The sequence below is a fragment of the Trachemys scripta genome, chromosome 6 (assembly GCF_013100865.1).
Source record: "Trachemys scripta elegans isolate TJP31775 chromosome 6, CAS_Tse_1.0, whole genome shotgun sequence".
NCBI classification, from domain to species: Eukaryota; Metazoa; Chordata; order Testudines; family Emydidae; genus Trachemys; species Trachemys scripta.
In genome coordinates, this window is record NC_048303.1 from 71,228,946 (window position 1) to 71,241,391 (window position 12,446).

Here is a 12,446-nt window from a genome sequence, read left to right on the forward strand (position 1 = left end):
TACTACGGGACACTGTGATGTGGGTCTCCCTCAATCTCTTTTGTTGAAGCTGATCACTTTAATTAAACAACTGAATAGTTAAATATTAATTGGGCCATAGAGTAAGAATCACTTTAGAATCTTTTCAGAAAATGGCAGGCCCTTCTTGGAAGGGACATTGCCATTGGTAAACCACAGCTTGCTGCAAATGGGGGATTAGCTGGTGGATCTTTTCTGCTACACCAATAGCAAAACAATGGCCTTGTTCTTCTGTGACTTTATCGTTAACTTTCTTGTTGTGGCTTATTAGTTAAATTGTAATCGCTTTGGGGCAAATGATTTATGTGTGTACAGTCTCTAGTATAAAGGTGCTCCAATCCTGGTTCTATACAGTGTAATTTTGTCTCATAGAAGCGAGAGAGGAATGAGGCCTCTTGTGGGCCGTGTGTACACCTTCACCCTCATATAAATATCCTGAGTCACATGGAGATTGTCCTCTCCTGAGACAGCTTTGCATTGGCACACAGTGGCTCTTTCTGGTGCTGCATCTTGAGGGGATAGTATTTCAAGATGTGGTGGTGTCATGCTGCAGTTTTGTTAGCCTGTCAGCTCCAGGAACTTTGCAATCATGTGGGCCCTTCAGCGGGACCCCCTTACCACTCAGCAGCTCTGCTGTCAGAAGCTTGCTTCACACAGCTCCTCCCGGCTGTAGATCTCAGAGCGCTTTCCAGGGACTCTCTGAGGCAGAGAGAGGCGAAGAGGTGGAAGCTCAGGGAGTCACAGACAGGGCTAGGAGCGACCAGAGCACAGGAACGGCTCTCACACGCCAGTGCTTTGACCGCAGTTGGCACCACCCATTGGCACTGACTCCATGGATGCTCTGGGGCACCCACTGAAAAACAAAAGGGGAGGGGTGTTCAACACCTGTAAGCCAGTCATAGATAGCGCATGACTCTTGTGATTAGGGAGGCACTGGGCGGGAGTGCTGGAAGCTCCCTAGAAAGGGGGGCACCAACACCCAGACCGTGGCTCCAAATCCCCCACTTTGCCCCACGGCCATAGCCTCTGCTCAGCCGCCTCCCCCTAAAGCCCCACCCATGTTCCCACTCCGCCTCTTCTTGCCCATGCTCCATCTCTTCTGCCATGGTGCCCCCCCCCCCTCCGCCTCCTCCAATGGAAATCATGGACGGAGAGTTCTATGGGCCCTTGGTGCCTAGGCATCACGGGACGGGCTCCAGCACTGTATGAGGCTGGGTCTCTCCCTCGGCCTCGCCTTCTGCCTCCAGGCACCCCCCCACACACATGTCCCCGGAGCCATTTAAATCAGCCTGGGGCCCCCACTCACCACCGGCAGAACAGTGGAGCTGAGCGGCTTCCTGTCTGTGTCCCTGGGCGGAGTGGATCTGTGTCCCGCTCCAAGCACCCCTGCAGCCAATAGGAAGCTGCAGCGGCAGTGCCTGGGGTAGTAGTGCACGGAGACCCCCAGTAAGCACTGAAACCCCCCACCCTCTCCCACGGCCTGCACCGATACCCCTTTCCCACAGCTCCCCTCCTGCCCCCAAACTCCCTCCTAGAGCCTGCACCCCCACCCCTTCCTGCAACCCAATCTCCTACCACAGCCCAGGGCCTGCACCCCAGACCTCCTCCCCCCCCCCCCAAGCGCCCTCCCAGAGCTTCAGGCAGATGGGGGTGGAGTTTGGGGGGGGGGGGCAGGCTCTGGGCGTTCTGGGCACCACTCACATTTCTACAATCCTGCCGCCCCCGATGCCAATGACACCTATTGAATAACTAGAACGTGAATGAAGTGTATACATATGCTTCCCCGTCCACCCCAAACACACACTCACACCTCTTCTAAAGCACCCACCAGGAAAAACGAAAGTCAGCGCCTGCAGCCCCAGTCGCGCTGCTCAGCTGCTTGAGTCAATACACTACATTTCCCAGAGATCCGCGGGGCAGCTTGACGCATGCGCGCTGCTCTCGCCCTGTGTTTGGCCGCTGCCGCGGTTCCGTCCCCGCACCTGGCGTCTGCGCTTGGCCCCAGGAGCGTACTGGGGCAGCATGTCGGCTGGGCTGAGGTTCGATGGGCGGGTGGTGCTGGTGACTGGCGCCGGGGGAGGTAAGCGGCTCGCGCGGGCCCTGTGGGGCTTGTACTGCATGACGTTGCACTTGCCCGCTGGGCTCCGGGTGGGGCTGACCTGGCCAAGGGTCGCCTGTGCTGCTCGGTTCCCGGCGGCTTTGGAGAAAGAGTTGGGTGCAGGAATTGGGAGCTAAAGGGGGAATCCTACAGCTGAAAGGGCCCCACTCAAATCCCCTCTGCTGTTTGGGAAAGAAAACTCTGCCTGCCAATAGCAAGGATGCAAAAGGGGGGCGTGCGCGCCGTGGCGGCGGCCAGCAATTTAGTCTGTAAGTCCGGTATTGTGAGTGTGGGATGTGCCTCAGCTGTGCAGAACTGGGGCAAAGGTTTTCCCTGAGGAGGGAGTTTGATTTCGCGGTGTCAAGGTTGAAGCCACTCCCTATCCCTTTGAAGGAAAGAGATCAATCACTCTCATGCTTACAACAGGCGTCCTGAGTGGGTTCGCTTCAACTTGCAAGATAATTGCATTTTGAAAAACTACTTTTCAAAACACAACTATATGGAATTAAAGCATGCGGGCTGCTTGAAATCTAGTCAGAGTGTTCAGGTGCTGACAGAGACACAAAGCAAGCTGCAGAGCTGAAGAGATTTTGTTCTCTCTTTCATAATTTATAATAATCTTAGGTAATACCCACTGAAGCCTTGATCTGCAATGAGCTCGGTACAGGTGTAGGAAATGTTTCCCCTGTCACCCACACCATGTGCAGGCCTCTTTGTTGGAGTGGGGATTTGGGCTGTTTAAGAGTTGCTTTACTGTAATAGCTATGCAAAGGCCAACACGTTGTCTATTCCAGTGCTTTAGCTTTGTAGGTAAAGCAGATTAATTTAAGCTACTTTATTGATACTTGCAAGAATAGTTGGCAAAAAGTTTTCAAATGTTTTTTAAAGTTGACATTATGAAGCAGAGTAAGAACTTTAAAGCTACTCTGAATGCCTTTCAGCTCTCGCTCAGATTTTCCTTTGCTTCATGTTAGTTTGCTGTGCTGTTCTTTAAATCTTTCTTCTTCAGTGAAATCTGTCAAAAGTGACCACCTGAGCCAATAGGAAATAATACAAGATAAAAAAGCAAAAAGTTGCTTGGTATCAGTGGATCTTTAGCAAGTACAGCTTGTACTAGAAGCCATAGGATTCTTGAAAGTGGTTTCACAGATAAGTATGGTTTCACTACAGCATTTTTAATTAAAATCAGTACTTAATATGTTTATCTAACTACAGATCTATCAAAATGCTTTTTTTTATTCTCAATAGGTGCTTACCTTGTTTTGATTATAGTACCATTGCTTTTACACAGTGACTTAGAAGTTGATCCTTTCATAAAGGTCAGAACTAGTGAGGGAGTCTTAAAACATCTTGCAGACAGAAGAGTATCCCATTCCTGTAGGTGTTCCCGATGAGGGGCTTCAGCAATTCTCAAGGAAGTGAAAGCAGGGTCATTTAAATGAGAAATTTGATTTTTCCAGTCATTACGTATACTGTTACATTGTTTTCAAAGTTTGTATTTTAAGTTTTTAAAATCGTCCCTTGAACTATTTGGGATATAAAAAAGGCTACATCCTATAAACAAAATGCAGATGTAAGAAAAATATTACATTATTCTCAATTATCCTATTTTCTTAAACTAATTTTATTTTGCCTCCCACCTTTTGTTAAGTTATTTTATTTTTTATGAAGTAAATTTCTTCATTTATTGTCCTTCAGTTATTTTTTCATGCAAAGACATCTTTAACATTATCAGGAGTCCAATTCTGGCTCAGCTGTAAAATAAATCCAAGATTTCTGCTTAGTCAATTAAGTGGTAGATGCAATCCCTAGAGAATGAGATTATAGAAGAGTTCTTTGGAAGGAGACGGACTGGGAGAAAATCTTTTATTATTACATTAGGTATTTATGTGGACACCACATAGAGGGCTTTGTGTGTAATGGTTTATAAACAGGAATCCCCATATCATAAGCACCCTGTCTGATCCATTGGGTGACACCATTCTCACTGGCCTGTGCTTTTGGATAGTTTAAACATCATGAAGAAAGGGGCAACCTTAACTTTGCACAGCTCAAGGGGCTACATTACAATTTGCCAGTAGCCAAATATTGGAGCCATATTATTTTCTAATATGTAGGCATGGTACCAAAGAGATTACCAAATGAAAGCATCACATAATGGGACCTATAATCTCAACTTCAATTTCTAAATCCTTGGTTTGTTTACTAGATTTAGCATGATCAATATGTTTCCAAACAGCCTTTGTGAGCCAGTTTTAAGTGATCTCATGGGGGAACAAAGGCACTTTGTGTGCACTTTGAAAAATCCTCCTCCCCCTTACACTTTATTCAGTCGTTTGTTTAATTTGTTCATAACAAAATTACTTGTGTGGAAAAGAATCACAACTTCTGCACTTGATCAACTTTTGTTAACATTTTGACTGGTATGATTAGATAATATCATTGTCCATACAAAAAACTGTTGTATTCAACAGGCCTTAAGTCTAAGTAAAGACAAAGGTGAAAGACTAATGGAAGATAAAAGAACAGGAGTAGAAGTCAGCTACTGCCCACTTCTTCGGATGCAGTAGCCCACAAAAGCTTATGCTCTAATAAATTTGTTAGTCTCTAAGGTGCCACAAGTACTCCTGTTCTTTTTGCGGATACAGACTAACACGGCTGCTACTCTGAAACCTAATGGAAGATATGAAACATTAAATGTTGCATTATGCTGTATATTAAGTCAGCTGCTTTGTGCTCCTTGCTCATGCAAATAAATGACTTTCTCTTGTTTAGGTCCAAGTAATTGGCACTGATTTTATCAATATGGGTAAAAGGCACTATAAATAGTTTAAATAATTATGATTGGAGTTGAACTTGTGTTTGCATGACATGACAATGTTTCCTTTTCAGTAGACAAAACTAAATTAAACTAGGGGCTGTTTTATTAACTTAGAGTGTAGTTCATTAACTTGAAACAACTTCTTCCACTGCAAAACCAGAATACATTCCTGTATTTTGTAGCCTGCCCCATCAAGTGTCACAAATGCCTCCTTCACAAGCACAAAACTCTCTCCTGGAGCTTTAGCAACAAGCAGCCTCCATGATGACTCTTCTGGGTGCTGTACCACTAAGTGAGCATGGGGAATACTTTGTGTTTCCAATTGTGGATTTGGCCTTTAGTTTCTGACCTAATTTGCTTTCTTTTATGTTTCAGTTTTCAGAACATGCGACTGCTTTTGTGGCAACTTTAAAATGGAATTTTTAAATTAAATATGCAGGTGGTTTTTTTTGGTCTGATTTCAGTTCAAGTGACCATTTCTCCACATGACTTTAACTAGTTTAAAGTGTATGGGTAGAAAATATACTGACACATTGAAACCTTTTTTTGTTTTTTAAAATTAGGATTGGGTAGAGCATATGCTCTGGCTTTTGCTGAAAGAGGAGCTTCAGTAGTTGGTAAGTTGTTTCTTACTTATTTTGATCTCTTGCCAGTAACCTTTGCCCCCCCCCTCTCTTTTTTTTTTATTTAAATATATTGGGATTCAAACTTCATGACTTCTTTGCCAATGACCTTTGTTCTTTAATAAGTTATCCTCCTAACTCCTGAGATTCAAACTTTATTTCTGAGCTTCTGGTTTTGAAACAAGTAACAATCTTTGGCTGAGGGCTTCTCTTCACTGAAAGGCTATCTAGACATATAACTTAACCCTAACTTGACTTCCATCCACTTGCAAAAACCCTTAACTCAAGTGTGCTGGTGATATTTTACTTGCGTGGCTGACTCAAAAGGGGGGGTTGGGCTAAAGCTCTCCTGAGCACAACTCCTCAGCTGTTAATCCAAGTGGGCAGTCTGGATGCCAGGGTGGATTTGATTTAAATCAAATTGATTTAAATCACTAGTCAAGAAGACTCTATTTAATCATGGATTTCTACATAAAAGTGCATTCTTATTGGTTGTTATAACCTTAATACATATTCTTCACAACTCAGAGAGAGATGTAGGTTTCATTTTTAGAAGGTACATTTTTAAAGTGATTTATTTTGTAAACTTTACAGATTAGGTTTACAGCTATATCAGAAAATGAATGATTGTTTGGTTATTTCATTTACCAAAGGTAATTGAATCAGATATTTATGAAGTCACTGGGAGGTGAACTCTCTCCAATTCAACAGGTAAATCATTAATATTTGGAGAATTTTCTTGCCATGCTGTATTAGGGAGGAGAACATCACCGGACAGACATTTAAATTTTTATTCAACTAAAACAACAACATTATGTATTCTGGATATCTTTTCTTCAACAGCAAACATAATATTTAAATCAAACAAGCATATGAACTTGAAAACATTCAAGTTTTTTAAAATCAGGTGTGTTTTTGTTTGTTTTTAACTAAAAGAGTTAAATGAAATATTTAAAAAAAAAAATCAAATAGACTACGTCAGCCAGGTCAATATGAGAAACTTAAACATGGCTGGCAGGGAGCTGAGCAGTTGGAATCCCAGATCAGTAGCGAGGTGAGCAGGGCCGGCAGCCAGGAGCAGAGCCCTGGGCTGGCTGTTGGTACCCCAGGCCGGCAGCAGGCTGAGCAGGGCCGATGGCCGGGACCCCGGTTGGCAAGGGGCCGGTGGCCGGAACTCCAAACCATCAGCGGGTTAAGTGAGGTAACAGTGGCTGACCTGCCGCCGGTCTGGGATTCCGCTGGCTCCTGCCAGCTGGGGTCCCGGCCGCCAATCCCCGCTCAGCCCGCTGCTGGCCAGGGGTTCCGTTCACCCAGGCTGGCAGCGGGCTGAACGGAGCAGGGGGCCGAGACCCCAGCTGGCAAGGGGCCGGCAGCCGGAATCCCAGACTGTTGGCAGGGATTCTGGGGTTCTGTCAGCTCCTGCCACCGGCCCCGCTCAGCCTGCTGCTGGCTCGGGGTTCCATTCACCCAAGCCGGCAGCAGGCTGAGCGGGGCCAGCGGACAGAACCCCAGAATGGTGGCGGGCTGAGCGGCTCAGCCCGCTGCTGATCTGGGGTTCCGTCTGCCAGCTCCTGCCAGCTGGGGTCCGGCCACCAGCCCCGCTCAGTCCGTTGCCGGCTGGGGGTTTCGTTTACCCAGGCCAGCAGCTGGCTGAGCAGGGCTGGCGGCCGCGACCCTGGCTGGCAGCAGTGTGCCAGTAAAAATCGTCTCGCGTGCCGCAGGTTGCCGACCCCTGCTCTAGACATTTTGTACACTGCTCAATTTCTCTTTCATACACTTTATCTAGCAATTTGCCTGTGACATCTGCTCTGTTGGGTGGACTGTATCCTGGTCTTAATGACTGAACCGTGTTAATGAAGTATAGGTTCTCAGTCATATGGAAAGGAGAGTTTGTTGCATGAACAAACTGGGCAATTTTTTAATCAGTTACCTCTTTTTGTAATCTGCTGGTTCTTATCACAAACTTATCTATGGTTGTTTCTGGATGATGGAGATTTTTTTTCTTTTTGCTACAAGTGATATACTGTGGCTATGTGACATACATGATGTGACTGAAACACTATCATTGGTAGATAACTCTGAAACTATAGAAAATGATGGTGATCTTGAAGGTGGATAGTCTTCAGAATCCTGTATGTTGAGGATGGATTCTCCTAATTAAATAACTGCATTGACTTATTTTGTTTATCACCATACTGCTCATTTAGTATTACTCATTGGATTCACTGACACTCAGTACTACTTTAAAGGTGAAATTGTAAAAGGAAGATCTGCCTATTTCAGCTATTTATATTTTATCACAACTGCTTTTAAAATGATAGTACCATAGAGTAACAACTATATTTCTTGCTCAAACCTGAGAATTCAAGAATAGTCCAAAAGGAAGACAGGCAATCCTTAAGAAAGAAGTATGAAATAAAAAAGTTTACCAACCTGAAGATTTTTCATGTTCAGACATGTTCCTTTCATCATCCTCAATGCAGCTTCTTCCTGAGAAGGAACACTTCTCATGATGTTGTTTCATTTGGGCAACCAGGCCTTGCATTTCTTTGTTGCACTGTTTGCATTTTGCACACATGCCTGTCTTACCCACAGGTAGAAGAGCTTAATTAAAATATTCCCAAACTGGGTCTCTTTTACGGCCTGCTGCCATTATAGGTTTTGCCTTCTAGTGAGAGAATGGTATGGTAGATCTCAAATCAATGAAGGCTACACTCAGAAAGACCTCAAGGCTTCTGGAATATGCTGCTCAAACAGTTTCACTTTTGTTTCTACTGCCTGTCCCTTCCTTCTCACATTTATCTCTAGACTTCTTCACCTTGTCCAGATCTATTCCGCCCCCAACAATCTTTTTATTCATTGAACTTTTTGAAACTTTGCACTTTTAGAGAGAGGTAAAGGATTGACTCTGTGTACACAAATTTGCAGAGAGACAATAGGGTTGAGGTCTTTTATTTTTCACCCCTATATATTATTTATTTAGTTTAAAACATTTTTGCTGTTAACAAGCATGTTATCTCTGGAGAGACAAATCCATAGTGTGAGAACTGCAAAACTAAGCCTCTCTGATGCTATCTTCTAGACTGGGGACTGAGTCCCATTGGGTAGATGGCAAGATTAACCTAAATAATCTATACAGAAGTTCCTGCAACCCCATAAAATTGGGTCCCTAATCCATGAACTATTCAAACTCATTTACAAAACTTTTCTTAAACATTACATGACTATTTTATCTCGTATTATAGAATTAGAATTTATAATCCCTATTCCGTGATGCAATGTCTTGGAGCTATAATGTATCTTAATTAAAACTAGCTTTAGATAGGTTTTTTCCGCAAAAAGGATTTTATCAAAAAAATCTGTTTTAAATTAAAAAAAAATCAATTAAAAAAATCATTGATTTTTATCCACCCTGGGATACAGACTAGCATCAGTTGAGTGTTGCTAGTTCTCCAATGCCTTATCACAGTTCACTCACGCCCAAAAAGTACAGACAGGTTCTCCTACAATACACTGAGAAATAGTTCCTGTGACTCATCCAACTACAGTGCTTAGAACCATGGGACTTGCCCCCAGAACTCTTATTGCCATGCACAAGTGAGGGGGGGCATCAGTGTGAATACAACAACTTGAGTGTTGTTTCTCAATGTGGCTGCTCTCCATTGAGTTAGGCTGACTCAAGAGGAGGAACTCTAAACATAGATAAATCAAGTTAATTCTGCAGTGAAGACATACCTTTACATTTCAACTGAAAGATGCCACCTCCAGCAGCACAGTACTGTCTGCCATCATGCTGGGATATTAATTCAGTACAGCCTTGGGAATAGTGCTTCTTACTGTATTGGCAGCAAAACTTGATGTGGAAAGCAAGAGTTCCATGGAACAAAGATTTTCAATTTTTTTCATAGTGACGATGTGGACCACATCTCAGTAGAGTCTCATGGACATTTCCTCTTCCATTTGTGGTCACACACATCTCCCTCCCATTTATGGTCATATAACATCCATTGAGTAACTACAGGAATTGTTTAAATGGACAGGAAATGCTTAGTGCAATATAACATCTAGGAACCAGAAGGAAAGCCAGCATCATGTTGTTAAAGTTTCCAGGGTAGTTGCACCTCTGACCCTTTTGTGACCTTGAGAGCACTCTCCTTACGCCTCAGGCTTCTAGATGGTAGTTTTCTTGGGGCAAAGTCATGCAACACTCTCCCTCTTGATGGAGAATTTAGGCAGCAATGGCTCCTGCAATTCACTGTGATCACCAGCAGGTCTGACTTTAGTTCACCAATTGTCCTGTTCTCCCAGGGGCAATGACAGGATTATCCATTGACTAGCCAGCCTTCATAAATTAAAGTATTGTTTATTCAGAACAACTTACAGAGAAAACATTTTAAAAACAATAAGTAGCTTACATGCTGATCTAGTTTACCAGACTGTTATTCATTTTCCACATGGAAACCCTGATAGGAACAGAATACTTCAAAAGGGGCAAGACCCATGTCAGGTTGGTCTCTTTATACAGTTCTTAGTTCTTTGAAGGGGAGGGATAGCTCAGTGGTTTGAGCATGGGCCTGCTAAACCCAGGATTGTGAGTTCAAGCCTTGAGGGGGCCACTTAGGGATCTGGGGCAAAATCAGTACTTGGTCCTGCTAGTGAAGGCAGGGGGCTGGACTCGATGACCTTTCAAGGTCCCTTCCAGCTCTAGGAGATAGGATATCTCCATTAATTATTTATTATTATTATTTATTATTGTTAGCTATTGCCAGCTAGTTCAAACCAGTATATATAATTTCCCTCATGGACCTGTTTACCTGCCCAGGTGACCTTTTGGGGATCACCCAGATCAGTAAGGGATTCTGTCATTGCCTGCCCTGTAACCTTGTAGTGTGTTAATGCTGTGCTGCTATTGCTCAGATGCCTGACACCCATAGCATGCCCCCAAGCACAAGACCTTCCACCAGCCACATTGCACAGCCCATGATATAGCAGTGACACAAATAGCCCTTCCAGACCCAAGTTTCCCCAAATCCATCCTCCCAAGTTCTTAACTACTAGACACTTGTACCATTCCCCTCTGGTTCGTCAATCCCTCAGTTATCAGTTCACTTTGGCAAACACACTGGACAGAGTTTGCACAACAGAGACCTGGTTGGATAAAAACATACAAAAAGTTCATTTAATAGAATCATAGGACTGGAAGGGACTTCGAGAGGCACTCATAGCAGGATTAAGGGCACGTTGACACTGGCAAAGTTACAGCGCCGCTCAGAGAGTGCTGAAAGGAAACGACTGTTGTGTGTTCACACTGTCAGCTGCCTGCGCAATTGTGTGTTCACACTTGTGGCACTTGCAACGGTATTAGGAGCGGTGCACTCTTGGAGAAGCTATCCCACAGAGCACCTGCAGTGGGATGGTCACCCGCTCCTGCGTGGGAAGGGTTAAAGCCAGTCCTGCAGAGGGCTGGGGATGTAGAAGGAAAGACCTGGGCTGATTGGGGGAAGCAGCTGCAGCTGGTACATGCCCCAATCAGAGCCTGCTGGCCCTATAAAGGCCTGAGCCAGGAGTAAGAAGTCAGTCTCTCTCTGCACTCAGAGAGAGAAGGGCCTGGCTGCAGGGATCTGAGACAGAGTAGTTGGGTGGAGCAGGACTGGGGAAAGGCTGAGGAGCCCAAGGGGTTGGCCAAGGCGGCAGGTCCAAACCCACCCTTGCCAGTGATGAGTAGGCTGATACTGCAGTCTGCCCCTGCGCGTGGGGCTAGATGAAAACTGGCAGTAGCCTGATACTGAGGCAAGGTGGGGATAGTGGGTGGGGATTCCCCTGGAAGGGGGAGACTCAGTTAAAGGGGCACCGGGGTCCTGGGAGGCGGATAAGGTGGATCATCGGCCCGCAGAGGGCGCTCCGGGCTGGATTGAGCTAATTCCCAGGACAACCAGCAGGAGGCTCCACAGGGGTGAGTCCACGCTCGCCTATAGCACCTCTTTCTCTTCTGCCGCTAAGACTTGTGGGAAGGCAGAGGGAGTTGTGGGGCATCCTGGGTCCTGTCCGAATAATCCTTGATACGTTGCTTTGCATCCCAGAAATCCTGAGCTTCCGTCTGCATTTGGTGCCATCTTTCAACAGTTTGTGTACTGCGCGCCCTGCCTCTTCGGGCTGCAGGAATAGAACCTGAACTGTTGACCAGTATGCTGCTCGCTCTGACTAACACGTCACGAGTGGCAGTGGAGTTATTCCTTAAACTACAAAGGCAAGAGGAGTGTGACATTGATCTTGCCACAAGTAGGAGCTACAACACAAGATTGCTTGTGGCATTCATGTAGATGCTGACCACAGTGGAACACCACTTTTGGGCTCGGGGAAACAAGCACTGAGTGGTGGGATAACATCATGATGCATGTCTGGGATGATGAGCAGTGGCTGCAGAACTTTCGGATGAGGAAAGCCACATTCATGGGATTGGGTGGTGAGCTTACCCCAGCCTTGCAGCACAAGGACATGAGAATGAGAGCTGCCCGGTCGCTGGAGAAGCATGTGGTCATTGCACGGTGGAACCTACTCCAGACTGCTACTGATCAGTTGCTAACCAGTTCGGAGTGGGAACACCAGTTGGACTCGTGTTTATGGTAGTGTGCAGGGCCACTAATCACATCCTGCTCTGAAAGACTCTGGTCAGCATGCATGACATTATGGATGGCTTTGCACAAATGGGCTTCCCTAACTGCGGAGGGGCGATAGATGGCGCACACATTCCAATTCTGGCACCAGACCACCTAGTCACCGAATACATTAATCGCAGGGGGTATTTCTCAATGATTCTCCAGGTGCTTGTGGATCACTGTGGGCATTTCACAGACATTAATGCAGGCTGGTCCGTATAGGTACATGA

The 12,446-nt window shown here is 45.3% G+C and overlaps 1 protein-coding gene across 1 annotated transcript in view; it reads left to right on the forward strand.

Moving 5' to 3' along the window:
- The first annotated feature begins 1,964 nt into the window (after positions 1–1,964).
- HSD17B4 (hydroxysteroid 17-beta dehydrogenase 4) overlaps positions 1,965–12,446 on the forward strand; it is a 107,599-nt gene continuing 97,117 nt past the window's right edge. Inside the window, exons 1-2 of the mRNA XM_034774494.1 lie at positions 1,965–2,098; positions 5,501–5,554. Of these exons, the coding sequence (XP_034630385.1) occupies positions 2,041–2,098; positions 5,501–5,554 (112 nt within the window). The 5' untranslated portion in view covers positions 1,965–2,040. The remainder of the gene's footprint in view (positions 2,099–5,500; positions 5,555–12,446) is intronic.